A 22,314-nucleotide genomic window follows, 5' to 3' on the forward strand; every position below is an offset into this window, starting at 1 on the left:
GCAAACTCTTTTCAAATCTGTGATTTCAGAATACTGCATTTATCTACTATCAGCAATGTTGGAAAGGTAATTCCAGCTTTCTGAGCATATAAATTTCAAGTCTGTGGTAAATTGAAGACTGATCATTAACCAGAATAAAATAACACATAAGACTACAACCATTTCATGAGTATATTCTGTATTTCCTTATTTAAGCTAGAAAAAGTTGAAAATACAGTTACTGAGGACAAAGAGGGTTTGGTTTTTTTGTACTTTGCTCACAGTCAAAAAAGACCATGGCCACTACAAGCTAATTTTGCTGAATTTGTGGGCAAGTCAGTAACAGAGTTTACACGCCAGAACTGTCCCTAAAGGGATTTTAATGCAACACGTACTTCACAGAACAAAACCAAGTGTTATGTAACTCGTAGACCACTTCCTACCAGAAATATTCTCCGGTCTCAAATGGTCAAATTAAAAGCTCCCTTACAGATCCGAAAAATAGACAAGCCAGTGAGAAATCCACACACCATTCTAAATCTAACAGATTACTTAGTGACTATTAATATTCTCACATAATATCCTCAGTAGTCTCTTATCAGTAACAGAGTTAGAGAAAAAGGCTGACAAACATGGAAATGTTCTTATAATTAATATAGTTATTTAACATTTTATGAGCTGTTGCTGTCTAAGAGCAGGATACTGTTCTACAGGCAGTGGTTGGTGACTACCACTGCTGGTTAATTTGCATCCAAAGAACTGTTGTTTTCATCTTCTACCAAGACAATGGCAGAACCGACAGAATTACACCATGGCCTGGATACAGTACAAAAGTTACGATTTGTACCATGCTGATTTCAGCCCAATGTGGGCAGTCAAAGCCACTATGACCCTAAAAGTTAGCTTTGAAACTCTTACAACACTTGACAAGGCCGAAAGCAATACTGACAAACTTTAACCTTTATAGATAATTACTGAAAACCTGTTCGTTTGAAGTAAAAGATAAATAAAATTTTCAACTATAATTGGAAAATATCATAAAAATGAAAATCAGAAACCCATCTTTCATTTGTTTAAATTAATTAGATGAGTTTTTTTTAGAATAGAATAGTTCAGTTGGAAGAAGCCTACAAAGATCATCAAGTCCAACTACCTGACTACTTCAGGGATAACCAAAAAGTTAAAGCATATTATTGAGGACATTATCCAAATGTCTCTCGATCACTGACAGGCACCTTCCTTCTCTGGAGGTGGTCAGCATGGGTACATTTGTAGATTAGATCCTTCTCACAGAACTAAGCTGGCACCAAGACTGCACAATAATATAAACAATATAAACTTCTGATTAAAAGGTGAGTAGTGCATAAGTAAAAATGGGTGAAATGGGTCTGGACAGCTCTAAACTGCAGTACAACTGATTAGCTCTTCCCCATGCATAGCGTTTAGTTCCCCATGAACACAAAGTATAAGTGTGAATTCACAGCTTCCAGTTAGTTCTAAGGACCCTTTGTTCCCCCGAGACTGGGGATGGAGAAAGGTACAACAACGATCCAGATTACATTATTAGTTTATGGCCTTCAATACCAAACATTATATTGTCACATAACTTCTACAAAGCCCACCACATACTACCCTTCAGAAAGTCTCAAGACTCCTGAGAGGCACATGTCCACTGTTGCCTACGTTTTGCAATAAAGGAACAGAGAAAGTACATATCAGGAATTTGATTAGAAGCAAACCATGAGGACTGGTTCTATTATAGAGCACTGCAGAAAATCAAATACAAACCTGTGCCAATTCTTTTCTCTTTCTGGTAAATTGATATGCTTATGCCATGAAAATTCACTCTTTCCAAGACACCATGAAAAGGGGTCCTGGAGATAGTTTCTCCATACCCTGCAAATCTTCTGTGAGAGTGCAGAGAAGTATTGCTTTTCCAGGTTTCAGACTACTTCCATGGCTCCATCAGAAAAATCATACTCATTCACCAATAAAACGTCTTTTTCACCCAGTGATTTACATCATTCTGTATGAACTAGCAAGGTTCAGCAAACATTTTGCCTCCTCTATAACTTCACCATTCCCATCACACCTCCAGGTACAGCAGCACATCTACACTGAGCGCAGGCAGGCAGGCTGCCAGGAATTCTACGGACTGAGTATCCAACACTTGTATTCATTAACTTCAAGTATGCTGAAAAGACAAATTTTACGCAAAGAGACCTAAAATATAGTATGCAGTGTGTGGTGGGTAAGTTCCCAAGTTTAGGCAAGGAAAACTTAAAGTAAGAGAGTCTGATGAAGCAGTAGTGACATAGAAGTACATCTTAAGGCATAACTCATGTGCTGTTTCAGTTGCCTTTCTTCATGCAGTATGGAAGTAGCTGTGTGGATCCAAGGATTAAGGATTTACCCATTACTGGGGGTATTCTCTCTTGCACTCTGTGAATCTGAGTAAGAGCACTCACCTCAGGTCTAGGACACCAAGACAGATAAGGGCTCAAAATGCCCACATTCCTGCCAATACAAAGTTTTTTCCTAAACCAGATAGGCAGCACAATGGCAGCAGCACAGCTTTAAACATTTTTGTCATTAACTAAAAAGCAGCCTTCTTTGTTTGTTGTTGGTTTTGTGTTTTTTGTTTTCATTTTTTATTTCTGTTCTGTATTAAAAGCAATTAATTAAAAGCAAAAAATCCAACACTGGATTTTGGAAACACAATCAGTGTTATACCTCTTCTTAATTTAAGGCTTGTAAAACTACGTTCCTACTATTAAATCTACCACTTGAGAATGAAAACATGGTGCTCTCTTCCCAAAAATGGTTAAGCAGAAGAGATACAGGATGTCCTTTCTCTTTGGACCTGGATACTATCATCTAGCTACAAAATGACTAGAGCTGGAATTGAAATACTGGCTTCCTTCCCTACCGACCGAGGTATTTTACTTTAAACAATAAAGCATCTTGCAGCTGTAGCGTCTCTAGGATCAGCCCTCCCTCCCTCAAATGAGTAAGAAAAAAATATTTTGGACTATGACAACAGAGTTACCTTTGGTCGTTCAAAGATATAGCACCACCACCAAAGCATACATCAGGAAAACTGAGAGGTGCAATATGTAAAAGTTGAACTACGTTCTCCTAAACACTGAAAGAAGTACATGACAGGAAGCCTCTAGTTTAGGCAGCCAAGGTCCCCCTCTGGAATCCTTTAAATACATTTATGCACCCTCACTGAATGTTCAGGAATTTAAAACATGTGCTCTGAAATGCACTTTCTGCTGTTACACAGTACGCCTCCTCCCTAAACCATCTGAAAAATAGTGACAGCGGGACTAAGCCAAACTAAACTTTTACCACTTTTTAAAATAGATTTTTCCCTTTCCTCATCTACCAGTAGCTCCAGCACACTTCATTTTAATTCAGAAAAGTTCTATCAATCTCTTCCAAAACAGAACTTTCCAAAAATGGTATAAGCTATGTCCAGAGAAACTGGCTGTTCTGATCAACAACAGCTGCAACAATAAAGGAGGTAGAGTAAATATATGATTTCCATGCATGCCTTATAATGTAACATGTATAAACTAAACAGTTAGTTAAAAAACAAGCAAGAGGACTACTCATTGCAATGTAATGATGTCTGGACAAAGATGAGTCAAAGAAACAAAATAGGACTTGGCTAAGAAGTCAATGCTGAAGAAGATAAAAGTTTAGAGGTGACAAATTAGAGGGCATAAGCGTAAGAATGATGACAGCCTATGTATGACCTTTTTTCAGTACTCTGATACAAAATATTCAGGTCGTTCCTGAAAACAGTACAGCATATTTCGCTGTGAGATTTGTGATTTCTCACAAAGTTTGTTAAATGTCCTCTTTATGGCAGTATCCTTAATCATGAAGACAAAGAGGATTGGGACATAATAAATTAAGGGGGAAAGTGGACATCCAATATTAATCAGTAATTTTACAATTCCCCATACAAACTTTTTAGAGTACGTGGCACTCTGTAGTGCTTTAGAGCTTAAAGCTGAGCTCCAACTGATTTCGTGACAGCTGAGAGTTCTCAGCATCTCTTTACATCAAACCACAGGAAGTCAACTAGCTGATCCAGATGGTGATGCATGCACAAGTAGTGGATACATACAAAGTATCTGGGTAAGTAACCTAGCCAGCATCACATAAACTCTGTAGCTGTCAGCAAGAGAATCAAATTCTCCACCATACCATTCAAATCCCCACCAAAAAAAAGAAGCACATTTTCCTTTTCTGCAAACCACAGCTTCATTCACTAATTAAAGGCTAACTTTCCTAGTTTACTTTACAATGTAATCATAATGAATTTCCACATCCCCATTGTCCTATGCAATAGGGAAAAAAGGTGCGAGGCAGGGTGGGGGGAAGGAGGCAGGCAGGGAAAACACCACAGACTAAGACGCACGGACACAGTCATATTGTTAATTCTATCAGTTTACATTTATGTTTGAATGACTTCTCATTTCCACTGTAAATGTATAGTAGGAGAATATTCCAAATACTAAAGAAAAAAATCTCAAATGTTTACTGTATTCCTGAATCATTTAATAATCACAAACTTCAAACTTTCACCCCAAATCCACCTAACATTCTCAGTAGGTTTACATGAAAGCGGCCTTCAAGTTGCTCCTAAACCCAATTCCTACCAGCCCTCTGAACTGGACACTCCCAGGCCTGGCACCAGCCAGGAACCCTGGAAGGTGTGGTGAGCACCCTTACTTCTCTCTTCTCTGCAGCAGGCTTTAGACTTACCCCCTGTCAGAGCCTCTGTAGAGGCTGCCTGCCTACAGCTCCTTCTTCCTGATTTCTGATGCTTCAAATTCTGTGCTCAAGTGCCCACAAGTAGAGAAAAATATAGAAATGAACACCATTAACATGAGAAGCACATCCCAGAAAGATTCCCTTTGCAATAAGGAACGTATCTTACTTTCCCATTTGAGAGTAAAGTACAACATGAGCTATTTTGGCTAAAACTATAAATACTACTCACACTTCCTTTCCTTCAGACTAGAAGGAGGAATTCCCTAACCAGGATTAGCTCAAATCCAGGAATTAGCAGAGCCAGGATTAGCTCAGGCCTTTATGCTGCCAAATACTTCACAGATGCACAGAGAAGAACATGTACGTTTCTTTATAACACCAACGCTGTCATTCCTTACTCCCTTCTTAGGATCCCTTAGGATTCAGTGCCATATTTCTGGGAGAGAAATAAAAATATATCTTACTGAGCACTCAGAGCAGTCACAGAATACATCTTCTTCAACTTCTTAAACTAGTTTTGCTGCAATCATTGACAGATTTTACTCTTCAGTAAGTTCCTTGCCCTTAGGTATGAAGATGTCAGACTGCGAAGCTGAGCTGTAAATCTCTATCATTGAAACTGCAACCACTAAGATAGGTAAAAAATGCTTGACATTCAGTAAGTGTGAGGAGAACCTACTTCTAAAAGTGCTTTTAAAATATCAGCTGATATAAACGAAAAAGGGAGAAACATATTCATGATACGGGCTCTGCATTTCCAAATGACAGGTAGAACTACAGCTTGCTCTTACCAGAGACTGCTTGACATTGAGAGATTTGCCAGGCAGGGGGCAAGCTCTTTCACATATAATACAAATGTCCTAAATACGGGAGAAATGGCATCCCAAGCCAAATCCCGAAGACAATCCTTGCGTAACTTTCTAGTCATACTCAATGCACAAGACATTTTACTCCTACTCTTGGGATAATTCTGAGAATTAGGTAAGCAAGACTTGGTCCCACATACCCTATCATTGATATGAAACCATCCAAAAGCAAGGTGCATGTACTGGGGGAAGAGGCACTTTGGGCTTCATGTTTAGTTCACACCAACCTGCTAAGGTTTAGGAAGGAGTCATAAGTCTTAGCCACCACGGTCTGAAACACGATCTATTTGTTCCAGGCTTCTGTGGAAGCTAAGTAGAGTGCAGTGCCCTGAAAGCAACCAGAATGCCAGTGCTCTGCCACACCACTGAAATGGTATGGATTAAGTTCTCCTCTTATTGTACTGAAATGGTATGGATTAAGTTCTCCTCTTATTGTAAGGTTTCCTTCCTGAACTATCAGCCTTGAAAGCAAAAGAAAGAAAAAATAGCATATTAACTTCTCTTGTATTTCTCTTTCTCTCAGCAACATCAAAGAGGAAAACTATTACTGGATTACTTCAAGTACTTAAGTTTTCAATCCTAACTACTCTTCTCAGCTAATAATCCCCGAAATGATGCACAGTATACAGTTAATGAAGTCACAGGGGGACAAACACTTCTCTTGTTTTCCAATGCAACCGCCTGCAGTAGTGTTTTTGAGGAATTAAATCAACCCACAATAAAAGTATTATCGTACTTGAAGCAGAGCAGTATGTTAGAATAAAGCTTATCTTGGCTGTGATAATAAAGCCTAGAATATTCTTGAGCACAGTAATTCAGAGTCTTAGCTACAAGTTAAAGCACAGAAAGCAAAAGGAAAAGGCATCCAAAGGGATAAATAAAGGAAATACTCTCCATTTAATCCACAGCTCACCTACTCCAGTACTGACCCCACAAAATGAAAGGGAGCAGAAGAATGTTATACGAATAGATAAAAGAAGGCTGCCTGTGTTACATGGGATTGCGAAAAGAAGCAGAAAGAAACCAAGAGCCTTCAGGAGAAGGAAAGATTGTTCTGTGCAAGTTGAGACTTAGCTCAAGCCATCAATGAACAACTGGCTCTGCACCCTTCCTCACCAGTACAGAGAGAGATGGCCAGACTCAGCAGCAGAAAATACAAAGAATGAAATCCTTCAGCGGACGCTGGGAAGATGGGGTAGCTGCGTTATTTACAAGCGGCAAAACCACAAATGAGCTATTGAAGCTCTCCAAAACAAATACTGATGTAGACTCTGGTTTTGCACTAGTTTGCACTTGATCCAGATGTTATTGTTCCGTACCAATAAATAAGCAAGCCCTCCCTACTTTTCTGACTGCCTTTGATTTTACACAGGTGTGAAGGACTATCCATCATTCCAGATGTCAGGTGGCTAGGATGAAGTCTAATATTGAATTAACACATTTTCCAAGAAAGCTCACTTAAAACAATCAAAGCCACTTAAAACCAAAATCATTAGAAATTACTCTTTTCTGTCCATCTGCTAATGAAGCCAAGACTGGACTAAAATCCCAAACCCTACTTTTTACAGGCCAACAAGAAAATTCAGTTTAGTACTGCCTGTCACTTCAGATTACACTTCCATTCATGACCTTCCACATCTGACTGCAGGAGAAGGAATACGAGGAACATTTTTCAAGTCCTGGTATACCAAATCACGAGTAAGAACCCTCAGTCACAGTCATTTTACAAATATTACACATGCAACAGTAAAGTAGAGAAAAAGCTATTCCTTCTCCATATTCAGAAAGCGTGTGCAAGGGCTGCTACAGGCCATGGAAGGCAAATCCAACCCTTACCATGCTTACAAAGAACTCAAAGGATCTCAATGGCTGCTCCTTGATTCTTCTAGTCTAGTTACATCATAAGTAACTACGTCGGGACAGTTCAAGAATTTTTGCCATTTGAATCTGGCAGAGCAAAAAGATAAATGATAGTGATTTGTACTATTTAGGGTTTTTCTTGCACAAACAAAATCTGAAGTAAACAGCTAGTAACGAAACAGTAAAATCACTCAAGAATACCCTTATTGATCAACGTTTCCCCATATATAAAACGTGCTTATTCACTACGTAAAGCATTACATATTACAGAAATGACATTGTGCCTGGAAGGTAGCTGCTGTATGTGAAGTAATAGCTCAACAACAGCTCTTCAATTGTTCTTTTTCAGTACTGTTTAAGATGAGAAAATTTCAGCATTTATGTTCTGGCATGTTATGACTCCGTTGCTGTAAAGAACAGACCAACCAACTTCTGGGAACCATACAGAACATGGCCAAAAGTCCTTAAACACCAGAAAAAAAATAACGAGAAACGTAGAGCATCCATTCTTAGTGGAAAGTCCTCTAGAGCCAAGAAACGGAGTCATTTTGCACAGTTGCTTTAAAAATCAACTCCTTGCAAGGAGGTCCAGAATGAAGTAATGACTAGGGAGCGATTTCCTGATCCACTGAAGTAACAGTACAGTGAAATTACCTACCTACACTGTCTTTTTCTCTTGAACTGATGACTAACCAACAAGGTCATTAGAAGACTTGTTTCATCCTTCAGTTACAACTTTTTTGAGAAATACCTATGCACATAAAGCTTTTCAGGTGGTATCTCCAAGCGTTAGCTGCAGATTATAATCAAGAGTTTCTGCTTATCACCCGTGCCATCCGACTTGACTTCCTGAAAGTATACCAAGTTCTAAGGGAAAAGTTTCTAGCACAGCAACGTTCATTTTCTCTTCTTTGAGCTTAGTTAAGTCTAATGGTTACTTGCTCCTACATCACCAATACTTTTTTCCAAAGTCCACTCAGGCTAAGTAACGCTTATGCACAGGAGGGATTAGCACAGGGCTATTTAATAAACATTAAATTAATAATTTAATAAATATTTATTAAGTACGATGTTAAATTTCAATGTACACTTGCATTCCATATGAGATATTCAGACACTTTGGAAAAACTTGACTGAAATACCAGTGGCACGCATGTGTTTTGTGGGGCTGCAGAAGAGGTTCTGAAAAAGCAAGGTACGAACTGCTCTGCTAATTAAAAGAAGCCTAACTTTTTACAGAGCCCTAACTTCACAATACATAAACAGTTGCTCAAAACACAATTTTGGGCACGCATCCACCTGACCACTGCAGAAGAACACTTCCCTTATGAGAAACAAAACAGGTGCACCACACTAAAGTCACAGGAGAAAAAGAAAAGTGGACATCACAGAAACAGAATCACAAGAAGAAAATTCCATGCTTTCTGAAGAAACTACACCTACAATAAGAACACCCAAACAGTATGCTGAAAACTTAAAAATAAATAAATAAAAAATGAATAAAGCACTTAAACACACAGAAGTTACAAACCACCCACACTTCCAGGAATTTCCACAATAAATGTTACAAAAACTTTGGACAAAATTTTGGAAGGAACTTATCAGCCTACTAGAAACTACTTTTCCGGTAATTTTTTGAACGGCCTTCAATGAATCACAACCATGCCTCTATTTCTTTGCAGAGATGTTTAAGATGCTAATAATTGTCCCCTCCCCTCCCCTCCCCTTTCTCAAATAGACTTTTACAATATACACTAGTGCCCAGTATCACTATAATTGACTTTCTCACCAGGAATCATACTACTGAAAGGAAAAAGAACATTTACAACCCTCCCAGCTTGAAAAGAAATAAAAGTATACTTTCAAAACATATAAGAACTACACCAAAATAAAGGAAACATTCTCTATCTGGATACCTAGAAAAAGCTACGGTATTTGAGCCCTAAAACTAGAGCTCATATATAATTAACCAGTTAACGCTCTCAAGTAAGTGACTTGACTGTCTTTAAAAGCTCAGCAACAAACAGGAACTGCTTTAACACTGTATGGGAATTAACTTCACATTTATATCCATTAAATGAGAGGAGAATTTGGCTTACAGATTCTTACTGTTATCACATACATGGTTGAATATATTTACTGACAGTGTAACCTACACAACCAAGAGAAAGCAAAACACCTTGAGACCGAACTGTTCTATTACAAAGAAAATTTAATGGCAAAATCAAAGCAAATTTTAAATTACTGATTACAAGGAGAATTTCTTAGAAGAGACCCCATTCTTCTGGCAGTGCCAAGCATTACAAGGAGAATGTACTACCATCAGTAAACACGGAGTAATTCTATTAAATAATCTCAGTTGTGGATAAAAGTAACGTACAAGTGCGAGAAGAGTGAAGCTACCCAGCAAATCAGCAACTTCTTACCCCTCTGCTCCCTTTCTTTCCACCGCCCGACAGTAAAGCACTAGGCTACTACCGATAAGATCAGATGAGACCTCTGACAAAGCACCCAGGAAGAGACTTTTCAGGTTAACACCTGAAACATGAGTTCAAGGAGCTTATATACAGTCACATATCTGTACAAATGCTCACTGAAGGAGCTAAGAAACAATGTCACTAGAAGCAAGCAACTAGATCCTAAGTCATCATCTCTCAAGACAAAGGATTACTAGAGGAACAAGTTAACCAAGAATTACCAGATTAATGAAATACCATTATGACACCAGCCACGGTAATATACATCATAACAGTTTTCTCTTAGTAACTGTAACTTGATTTAGACTTTGCTTTTTGAGAGTCTGTGTTATCATCAATGGAGTTTGGTCATTCCTTGTTTTCAGAGGAGAAGATAAGGCACAAAAGAATTAAGAAAACAAAAAAGACAATCTTCCAAATACTTACATCCAGAAGATAGTATTTGCCTAAATCTATACTCGTTAATGACTTTTGCAAAGATACAGAAGTTTAGAAGCGTATTTTTTGTTAGCCAAAGGTGGTTCCTAGCTATGAAGGAAAAATAGTCAATGTGCTGAGTGAGGGGGGCACAGACACATCAAAATACAGTGTCCTACAACACAAACTACAGCTAAATGGTAAGGATTTTCTCAGCAAATTTCTGTTGGTGTAGTAAGCTGCTTCTGTAATTTCCTTCTATCATATCACAACAAATACAAGTCTTTTTTTTTTTTGTCAGTCATTACTAAAATTATAAAAGTATCCTTTTACATTATCACAAAACAGCACAACACTGTGCTCAACAAGTGTTTTCTAGAAGTTAGGGGAAATAGAACACAACTATTCCACCTTTGTTAAAACAAAAATCTTGGTCTTTCAGATACAAAACACAGAAGGAAAATACATTGAACAGTAATATTGTGCCAAATACCAAAAAACGCAGAAGTAATTATTTTTTTCCCCCAAGGAGTTGCCCTCATCAATCTCAGAGAGCCATTTTAATGATTCCTCTTCACAAGTGGAAATTCATGCATTGCAAGAAGAGTCTTGGAAACTGTTACCGGAAACAAAAAAGCTCACAGAACTTGTATACCAAACACCTGTTGGAAAGAGATGGTAACATCAATATTTGGTTCCAAATTGTAGGCTCCTCGTGTGCTCCTGGGAATCTTAGGAGCAGCCTCAAAACTTGGACTGCAGAAATTACAGTACGTAAAGCCACTGGGAGGTTAGGCTGTCACAGTTCTACCCTACTCTTTGGTACAAACGTTGGTATAATCTCTTCACACAACTGGACCAACAGATTTCGACACATTTTTGCAGAGTTAGTTTTTGACTCGATGATGTCCCTCCATTCATAGAAGCACCACCAAAACAGAGACAAGTGGCAGACGGGATTTAGCCAGCCCCCACTCAACAAAAAAGCAGAAGTTACAATTAAAATACCAATATTATTTAATTCTCTTCTTGTTACAAATGAGTCCTGCAAAACATTCAAACATAATGTTTTATTTACAAAAGGCAGGGGTAAGGGTAAAAGGGCCATAGAGAGCGACAGCATGAAATACCTTGGAACTATGATGTCCCAACAGCCCAAATGACATTTACTTCAACCACTTGTAACAAAACCCTTTCCTACCCTTCTTATTACTTCTTCATAACAGTTTAGGGTATTAAAATTATACATTCTCTCACTTAAGTCTCTTCGCATTTAGACCACAGGGATAAAACAGAAAACAGCTTCTTAATCACCACCAGAACAAACAGCCCAAGCACCCAGCTCTACAAGAGCTTAATATTGCAAATCATTCCTGTTTGTAAATAAATTTATATGTACTGGATCAAATAGGAAATAAACGGGGTGTTCATAGAAATCGCTTTGTTGGTGCACCTATAATGTAAAGAATTACATAAGAAATAGGAGCATTTTTGAGACTGTTCTCTACGCACAATCTCTGTGTTATGAGCCTGACCACCAAAATAGCGAAAGCTCAGAGATGACTAGGAAAGAAAGAAAAGGAAAAAGAAAATCCAGAAACCATGATTTTGGCCAGGGAAGTTTCAGACAGAGACATGGATATCTGCATCACATTGGAAAGACAAACTGACATTTTGCTCAGATAAAAAGCAACAGAATAGACACTGGGAAGAAGAGACGGTAGCCTCAGCTTAGAGAGGACAACCTAGAGCTTTGTTTTGGAATAACATTATCCATTAAAAATGCATAGAAAGGAAAGAAGGAAGAACTCAAAAACGGATACCCCTAGGGGTCCTGCACCACACATGCAACAGAATTACGATCCACAGCAACAGTCAGAGGGGTAGCAGGACAACAAAGAGAACAATCACAAAATCCCCAAATAAAGAAGGATTTTAAGATTAAAAGGATGAATACAAGGACAACAGTGAGAGGAAATACTTCTTTAAAATCTCACTTTATACAGGAAAAAGTGTTCACATACCCTCCACCCTGACAATTAAGTGCTTCCAAGCTCCCAAGCTAAGATAAAACAGGACTGGTCCAAGCCCAGGCAGCTGAGACCAAAGAGAAAACTACCAAAACAGCAATAAGGCATTGGAGGTGTAATCCAACAAAGTTTGAATAAAATGAGATTATATAGTCATTAGTACCTGAAATACTTTTTCCCTTCCATTCAGAAGGCCACTTAAACTCACCAACGTCTTTCTAGTAAAAGAATTACCATCTATTTCTACTAAATTTCTGAGCAAAATAAATTATCTGTTATTATTATGTTTAATGTCATGCTTAAACTCTTGGAAATAAAAATCTTGCGCTTAACAGAAACCTGCACGCGATTGACCTAATTCACTCACAGTTTTTTAAAGATTTTCATCCACATTAGCAGCATTCCTAAGCTTAATGAGGATTTCAGAAAAATAGTACGCGGAAGTGAGTTAGACCAGAGCAGAACAAAATATTCTGGTTGTTCAGCCAGATAAAGAGAAAATCAAATTTAAAAAGTACAAACATTCATGGAAGAAATTATTGATGTGCCAAAAGATAAGACTTAAGAGTCTAGCTGGTCAATTTTTTTTAATTCTGTCTCAACCATTCATCGTACCTTTTTTAGTTGGGTTTTACAGCTTGGCAACAGAAGCTAATTGATTTTAGATGTTTACTGTGCCAATGGGCGATAGAGATAGGAAAAGTAAAGGGTTGCTATGAATGGATGAATATATTGCAAAGATACATCTAGTATAACTTGCAGTGTCCATCTTCAGAAAATAACATGGGAAAAAACTGTCAGGGTAGTTACCTGCATCCGCTTTGTAGCTGGAAATTTTGTATTTGCAATTTAATTGCAACAGAATTTCAAGACACCCGCACTTGACTACTCAGCTGCAGGTACAAATCAAATAAAAATTACTGCTATTTAATGCTGCAATTCAGAATTCAAGCACTAATCTATGGACATAAGATAAAGTTGCAAAAACTAAGGCATTTTCTCTCAGTCTTTGCAAATATACATACATCCTGAAACTGTATTGAAACAAATAGGCTCACTGTTCTTATAGTACAATATCCTTCTTTCAGTCAACTGTGAACCAATAATATGCTAGGGGTTATAAAAAGAGTATGTCAGTAAAATTCAAGAGAAAGGCGAGAGCTGAGGAAGGACTTCAATCACGTACAAGCACAGCGTCCCACGCTGCACAAAGGTTAAGAATCCAAACACACCTTCAGTCTATTTCAGCAGTACATTTTACAATTATGACTATCCCACAAATAAGCTATTGGATTAACACTAAGACAAAATATCTTAGTAACAGCTAGTTTATGGTTTGGCGTAAGGTTTATAGCGCACGCTGAGCAGACCAGCTCAAATTATTTTATTTCTCCATTTGTCTCTGTTAGACCAAAGCATGCTAGGAATTTCTGTACAGAATAAAGGCATTCCTAAAATTCCTGAAAATATAGCACTAGGTGGCTTTCTACCTCAGCAAGTGGTACTCCTCCGCAACAAAAGGAACGTCACTGACAGAATTCAGTCAACCTAAGGACATCAATCCCCAGATCCATCAGGCAGCCTCTGAATACACCCAAACCTCCTCATTCCAAATGAAAGAAAAAAAAAAGAACATCTTTCAAAAAAATATTTTTAAGTAAAAAGAGGTGCAAAATCCTTTAGTGTACAGTAGATGTGTTTAGAAAACAAATTTGTCACAATGGATTAATGGCTTACTCTCCTGGAAACTGGTTTTGACCGTAGTGTAAAACAGAATTAACTGGATGCTCCTGGATGCTCTCACAGATCGTTTGATCACATCATAATTGTTGACTCATTTAGAGTACTTTGTTTCCCCGTACCAAACAAAAATCAGAACTGAAATGTGCATGAGGTCACAATTCTAAAGGTACAAAGGGTAAACAGAGCTACCTAACAGTAAGGTGTGCACGGAGAACTGTTCTACTTACTGTCCTGCAATGTCTTTTTTTTTTCCTTTTCTATGAAGTAATTTGGTATAAAACTGCATCCCCATAAATGCTGTTCAGACAATGTTCTGAAACACAGATCTGAAGGTCATTTCCATTTGACAACACTGAAGACCGCATACCTCCATATACCTTGACCGTAAGCAATGGAGCAACTCACTTTTAAGGCCAGGGATACACGTATGCACATTAAGAGGCCTTGACAAGCAGGATGCTCTTTCTTTCATGAATAGAACTTCATAACTTACATCACTGAGAGCAAGAGACATTCCTAGTTTTATGAATATAGTAAGAAAGCATCAATGACAATTCCTAAAATGTAATTTTATGGCAAAATATCTTTTCAATTGGTAAACTGGACAGTACTAAGAACTACTTTAAAAAAAAGGAACAGGTAAAGAAGTTGAAGCTTATGTCTTATGCTGCTGTCTCTGTGAAGAATGGGATCTAGATGAAGGATTTTTTTAATCAGTCTGTGTTAAAAACAACATGTAAACAAATCGTATCTGAAAATGCCGGTGATTTCTTTCACAATTTACAAACAGATGTATAACACAGAACAGGTGAAGAAGTCCACAGGCAAGATACTATTTTCTTTTGTTAGTAATATATTTTAAAACAAACAACCAGAAAACGGATGCACCATTTTTAATTCAGTGGGAGAGAGAGAAGGAGAGAGAACTCTACAAAGAAAACACAGGTGACCTCTCCACACCTCTTTCTTGAAAAAATAGTCTTATGGTGATAGAGCCATTTCCAATAGCCAGAAGAGACGTACAGATGAATGACAGAAGTATAAGAGTGATGCCAGCAGTCCAGTCTGCGACCATAACAGCACTGCCTACACAACACATTTCAGTTCTGCTAGAGATGAAATGAGAACAATGAAATCCATATACCAGAGGAGACCAGAGGAGGAGAAAACAAAAGAAAGAAATAAACAGGCTAAAGGACTGCTTAATTTTACCTGCAAGAGAACAGACGCAACCGAGTCACTGACCGCACACTATGCACAGTGGCCTCCCCCTTCCCTCCTCTGTCTCTCCACATACGGTGAAGAGTTTTCTCTACTTCTCCATTAATGGAGAACTAAGCAATATCGTTCTAGTTTCTTCTTAAAACTGTTTCAAATCGGTGCCAACGTAAAGGGAGTTTCCTCAGAACAACAAATATTTCTAAAGCTTCTTTTTATCGCTATAGAGAACATAGATAAAATATAGATAGATAGATAAATAGATAGAAGATAGATATCGCTACCACTATTCTTTCAGGCTGAGTTCAGCAGCCTGCATTTACCCCCGTCACACACCTGAGTAACACGGGCAAATCCCACACACGTAGGAAAGGAAAAGCAAAACGCCTGGAACACAGAACAGCTCCTTGCAGTAAGCTCCAGTTGCTAAAATCAGCCAGTCCCATTTCTAAATCACGAACGCAACTGTCAATAGAGATAAAAATTAAAACTACCATCAAACGCGTAGAACAAGCCAAGTCCAGGTGTTTGGTTTCTTTCCCATCGTCTCAAAACACTCCCTGACTAACTCTCAAATACACCATCTGTCTCTGCGGCCATCTTCGCATCTAAAACTCATAGAATCACAGAACGCCACTGGGAGGGACCTTAAAGATCCGCTAATCCCAACCCCCTGCCACGGCCAGGGACACCAAAAGAAAATCCTACACACAATAAACAACACCAAATCAGTAGCGCGTCACAGAACAAATCGCGTATAAAAACAGTTAAAGTAAAAACATAATGACTTTACATCAAAAAAAGGATTTCTTAAATTAGCACGGATTATAAACCACAAAGGAATCAACCTGATACTTCACACTCATTTCAAGCACTTCAAGAAGACTGAAAACCTCCGCAAAGTCAAACTTGGTCACACGGCAGAAACTTCGCTTTCTCCACTTCCTGAGTTGAACTTGTAACAGCAATAAAAAACAAAAGACATAAAACCAATACAGAAGCTCATCTGTTTTACCCTGCTTATTTTTTTTAATATGTTACAGAACTAGTTCTAGAACTAGTCATAAAACAGTCTTAAAAAGATCCAAGGAGTAGAACATGAAACATCTTAGTTCCCCTCAATACAGCAGCAGTCACGTGGCTATTACACTAAGACTGCATCAGCTCTTCCATTCTAGAGGAGCTCCCAACCCCTTGCACCCAAAAATTCACCTTGTGCTATGAACATCCAGTCTCACAAGAAACGAGGCATGTAACATCTAAGACCTAGAACAGCTGAAACAAAAACATACATCCACTAACAGAAAAAAATAATCCACAAGCTCCACAAAACCAGAACAGTCCTACCTCTACACCGCACCAGTGACGAGTACAAATAAATCATTTATAATTGCTTTCAACAGTTTATGATCGCCAAAGAGCTATGTATTAGATGTGGAAAAAAAGAATAAAATTACTCTTTTAAAAAAGCAGTTTACCCCTCAGAACTGTTAATCTTCTGAAGCTTCAATTTGTATTCTGTCATCTGTAAACGCACAAACATACACGTTCATATCATTTCAAGATCGACTCCGATACATTCAAAGACAACTCCTCACAGTAATAATGCAGACGTGTGAACGCTTGGCATAAACCCGTATGTTTCCAGAACAGCGAGTGACACCCACCAGAATACACCAAGTTTTATTTCACTGATGGGAGAAACAAATTAATACAGCACATTCAAAACTAGGAGTTTTCACAACTCCCTGGGGTAAAATTGGTATTATTGTCCCTACTGCTCAAGTAGGGAAGTTGGAAAAAATAAACAAGCAAATACGAGCTGAAAGCAGGTAGACTGATGGAGGTGAGGACAGAAACTACAACTTCTGGCTGCCAGCCTTCTGCTTCCACCGCTGTTGACTTTAAAACCACATCTCGCCTCCTTGTAATCAACCACTTCCACTGGTTCCCCTTTGGGGAAAAACAGATACGTGGTGAGGTTGTGATTACGCCAAAGAACAGGGTGCCCTTCGTAGATTCGCTGCACCCAAGAGCTGAAGCACAACAACTCCTGTAGGAACCTCCTTCCGCCACGACCCGCATCTCAACAGAAACGCCAAGGGCCGCTGGTTTCACTGGGAGCGCTGGCAGGCAGCAGAGACAGCTCGGCAGCGTTTGCAAGATAACGGCATCGTTCATGTCGACACTTCCAAAGGCAGGCACTAGAAACCGTTGCTCTTGCATTTCACCTCACAAACCCTCTCCAAAATCGCACGTTAAAAGTCTGGAGAGTACAACTGGCAGCAGACAGAGGACTCTGACAGTGCTTCCGTGAAAGCAGGAGGAACTGCTCTAACTTGAAGCTCGAGTCCTGCTAAGGCACAGCTGCAAGCGGGAGAGCAAAAAAGTTGCAGGAAAAAGAGGCCAGCAAGAAGCACTATTTTGGAAAGGCTGGAATGAGGTATCATCTCCATTAGTAGTCTGTAAGATTTGTTACAGACAGCTTCAGGTACTGGCAGAACCTTGGAAGGATCCATTTTTTCATCAGACGTTAGAATTTACCAGCACTCAACAAGGATGAGCTCCAAACACACGTATTCTAACCATATCATTTTACTTGATTTTTTTTTTTTTAAACAATTATGAACAGGGTGTCAGATGGCTAACTCCACTACAGACTACACTCTCACATACAAAAAATTCCTGTGAGTCAATGTATTTTCCAAGCCTTTCATACTTTCTGTATAACACAACAGTTTTAGTGTGGAGATCCTTCAGAAGTCCCTTTAATTACTACTTCTTCCTTAGCTAGAATGTATTAATTATAGCCCATTCCTCTAGATAATAAGAAAACAAAAACCAGTGCGCTATGAACAGTGCAAGAAACTTAATTACAGAGTCAGATGTCCTTTGGATGTCACTATGACTCCATTAAGGAACAGGCACCAAACACACACACGCCTTGTGTTGTTAGATCAGTTATCAAAACAATGGCTTTCCTTGGTGACTTCATTACACAGGACCCAACCAGCTAATTCATCAAATGCCTGTTACGTTGAGAAAACGTGCTTTTTAAGAGAAAGTCGCCTTCGTGATGTATTTATTACAAACCAGATATGAAAAATAGTTCTGAAAGGAAACGCAGAAATACAGCACGACTTGAAGTTTGAAGGTCACATAGTAAGGGTTAGCATCAAGGCTCTCATATCAGATTGCAACTTCTGTTTGCCATCTATACGTAGAAGGAGGAAAAGAATCAAAAAGTAAAGCCAACCAGTTCTGTGATAACTTAAGAAGATCTGGATTGCTGTCATTCAACTGTTATCATTGAAAACTTGTGAATACTGTAACATTGCTCTATAACTAAGAAAGAAAACGGAATGGAGGATGGGGATGAAACAATTTCATCCTGCTTTTTGACTTCACCTTATTAAGTCAGCAATGATGCTATGTTAAAGACAAGAATGTATTTAACCCCATTTTCACTCCAGACAACAAACTGAGGATTGCCTACGGATCTGTTCTTCTCCAAATATCAGACAATTTATCCCTCATCCTTCTCTATTCCCACTACCTTCAGGACACAAAGCTCAACAGCTGGGTAAACAAATAGACTTCACGTACCAGAATCTGAACCACGTCAAAAACATAAAGTCTATTTTACACGCATACCTCAAAGACAAATAACCAACACGGATCTCTTGTCAGCACCACCGCCGTCACGTTTAAATACACTACAGCTGATAACATTTCACAGTAAAACTCCAGTGTACACCATCCCCTCTCACGCAGCAATACCGAAGACAAAGCAGACACGAACATGGACGGATGTACCCAAAACAAACACATCCAAACTTACCCCATTCCAGATACTCGAGGATGTTCTTCTCTCTTCTCAGAGGGGAATTATTACACTCATCGTACAGGCAGATGAGGATATCCAGCAAGGTCTCCACGCTGAAGCACTGCCCGTTGCTTTGAGTCGGCCCATCCAAAATAAACTGCTCCAGCTGCTTCAGGCGCACTTCTCCAGACATGGCTGTTTCACTTTGCATTGGAGTGTCTTTTTTAAGTACACTTCATCCAAAAAAAAAAAAAAAGGCAAAAAGAAAGGAAACGTCAACCAAATTTTTAACAAAATCGTGGTGGTGCTTCATTTTTAGGTCCCTTCAGTGCTCCCTGCTTGAAACTGAAGCCCAGCAAGTTTCAGACACACACGCATACAGCGCGTGTCTGCGTACGTCATTTTTAAGAAAAGAAAAATCATTTGATGTGGTTATTGATGAAAAATATATATATGGTTCTGACACGTGAATGGTAACAGTTACCCTGAAATTCAACCACGGCTGCGTAGAGCCAATTTCACCATTTTAGCCATCTCAGACAGAGACGTTTATATATTTAGGAAGCTCTTCTCCTTCATCCAACATTCAGGTCACGCAGCACAAGACCGAGAGGGGACCCACCGCATCCCTAAGGTGTAGGAGCCCCATCCTGCCCGTCGCCAGGCCGGGAAGGGCCGGCACACCGCGACACCCCAGCGGTACCGGGAAGGAGCGGCAGAGCGCGGCGCCGCGGAGGCAGCGGGCGGGGATCGGGGTGGGGGGGGAGGCGGCCGCGGCCTCCGCCTCCGCCTCTCCGGCGGGCAGCGCCTCGGCGGTCCCCTCACCCGCCGGGGGGGGGGGAGGCGCAGGTCCCCCCGGCCGACCCTGCTTAAGGCACAGCCGCGTCCCGTGGCGGGGAGCCGTGCCCTTCTTCCGCCTCCTCCTGCTGCTTACCGGGTCTCCTCCCGAGGCCTCTCAGCGGTTCAGGGAAGCCGAAGGCTTCATCGCCACCCGCTCCTCCTCTGCTGCGCCAAGGGGCGGCGGGCGGGCGGCAGCGGGCGGGACGCGCGCCCCGGCACAGCGGCACCGCCGCGGGGCGAGCGGGGAGCGCTCGTCGCCCTGTCAAAGCCTCCCCATGGCCGCGGCGACGCCGTCCCCGTCCTTCCTCCCGCTGCTGCTCCGGCTGCGCGTCCCGGGAGGCTCCGGCAGCGGCTTCACTCCCGGCGGGGAGACGCTCCCCCGGCCTCGCTCCCCCAGGCCAAGGGCATCGTTCCCTGGGCGGGCGTGCGCCAAGGGGCGGCGGGGCGGGGAGGGCCCACGCGGCACCCTCCCTGCCTGCCTCCCTGCCTGCCTCCCTGCCTGCCTCCCTGCCTCCCGTCCCCCTCAGCCTCGTCAGCCCTCTCGCCTCGCCTCGCCTCCCGCCCGCGCTCACACGCAGGAGCCGCCGCCGAGCTCGCGGCAGCCCAACATGGCGGCGCGGGTGGGGAGGGGGGAGCCGCCGCCGAGCGCCGCCGCAGCGCGGGGAGCCGAGCCCGGGAGCCGCCGCTACTGATGGGATTGAGGGGAGGAGGGTAACGGGGGTGGGTGCTGCAGCAGGGAATGCAGGGATACGGGCGGACCGAGGCCGAGGGGAGGGAGCGGAGCGGAGCGGAGCGGAGGGCGGGGAGGCCGGCGCGCAACGCCCCGCTGCCTGACTGCCCCTCGCTGAGGGGAGCCCAGCCCCGCCTCGGCGCCCCGGGCCCGGCTCCCCGGGGCTCGCCCCTCGCCTCGGGCCGTGCCGCCTCACCGAGCCGGCGGGACGGGGGCAGGCGCCGAGGCGCTGAGGCGGGGCTCCCTCACCCGGCCGTCGCCGCGGTGGAAAATGGCAGCGGCGGTAACGCGTGGCCGTGGCTCTGACCTCCAGAGGTGTGGGGGCGGTGGTCGTGCGCTCGGGCTGCGGTGTCGCCCGCACATCCCTTCAGAATGTTGTCCTGCCCGTCAGCGGGAGGCGGGGGGACGGGAGGAAGGGGGCCCGGTGGCCGAGCGCTGTGCACCCGAGGGGGCACTGGTTACAGGTGAAGTGAGGGGAGGAGAACGGCTCAGGCGTGTGCCCTCGGCTTGGTAACCAGCACGAGACCCTCCGGTTTTGGTGTTTTTTTTTGTTTTCGGTATAACAAGCACCCATATATATTTATTTCACTTGTCTTTTTACTGGGGGACGTAATACGTAAGCAGTCTTATGTACCCATCTAGATGAAGATGAAACACGGCATTAGGATTAAACACGAGTCCCATGCAGTTTGCTTAGATTTACAGAATAAAAGATGTTGAGGATCTCTGAACTGCATATAAACTCATTGGTGTGAAGCTACACACAGGACAGGGACTTCTGTCTTGTGCTGTCGAGAAGGAAAAACGGATGGACTGTCCATCAGGGAGGAGGAGGAGTGCACTTTCTGTTTTTTTTTTTATCATCCCCTGGAAAGAGCCGCCAATTTGTGTCCAGAGGTAAGGAAAGGATAAGCATAAAACTCTGGGGTTATGAGCACCTTGGATGATGCATGGGACGTGGCAATTGAGCATGTTGAATGCACCAGGAGTGTGGAGCATCCTCTCTGCTCTGCCTTCTGCAACACCTGAAGCAGGTCCACCAAGTCCAACTCTGCTTGTAGAGTGCAGGAGGGGACCTTGTTCTTTGCTGTGGTGACAATGCCCAAGATGCACGGTGGTAAAGGGCTGATCATTCCCTGCTCTCTCCTTGAAAGAGCAGTGCTGAAGCTTTAAAAACAGTTTGAATTAAGTCTTTTCCTAATTACGGTAATAACAGTATTGTCATTGTCTTCAATGCAGCTGCCAATAGGAAGGAAACCCTTGCCTTGTCCCCATCTTCATAGCGTAATGTTAATTCTTCTACCTCTGACAATCTCACTTGTATTTTCAGCAGTTCGAAAGATATTTCTTGGAGGGTTTCTGTGTACAAAGTTTTTAGAATCAAATTCTCTGCACATTTCTTCATTCATCATGAGTTGGTAGGAGAGTTCCTTCCTTCCAAAAGACGTCCAAACTCTTGGATGTCATCCCCGTGCTTGCCAAACAGAAAGTGCACTCCTCCTCCTCCCTGATGGACAGTCCATCCGTTTTTCCTTCT

General features: G+C 41.5%; 1 protein-coding gene across 5 annotated transcripts in view; it reads right to left on the reverse strand.

The window, feature by feature from the left end:
• CDC42BPA (CDC42 binding protein kinase alpha) overlaps positions 1–20,846 on the reverse strand; it is a 163,582-nt gene extending 142,736 nt beyond the window's left edge. For 2 of the 5 annotated variants that reach the window (XM_040552935.1, XM_040552932.1), the window contains exons 1-2: positions 20,142–20,845; positions 19,223–19,440 (exon numbers count right to left, since the gene is read on the reverse strand). In XM_040552935.1, the coding sequence (XP_040408869.1) occupies positions 19,223–19,418 (196 nt within the window). In that variant the 5' untranslated portion in view covers positions 19,419–19,440; positions 20,142–20,845. Of the gene's footprint in view, positions 1–19,222; positions 19,441–20,141 lie in introns of all 5 variants that reach the window. The other 3 variants (XM_040552933.1, XM_040552934.1, XM_040552936.1) reach the window with 3 other exon arrangements.
• Positions 20,847–22,314: the final 1,468 nt, after the last annotated feature.

Source organism: Cygnus olor, chromosome 3, assembly GCF_009769625.2.
Source record: "Cygnus olor isolate bCygOlo1 chromosome 3, bCygOlo1.pri.v2, whole genome shotgun sequence".
Taxonomy (NCBI): Eukaryota; Metazoa; Chordata; class Aves; order Anseriformes; family Anatidae; genus Cygnus; species Cygnus olor.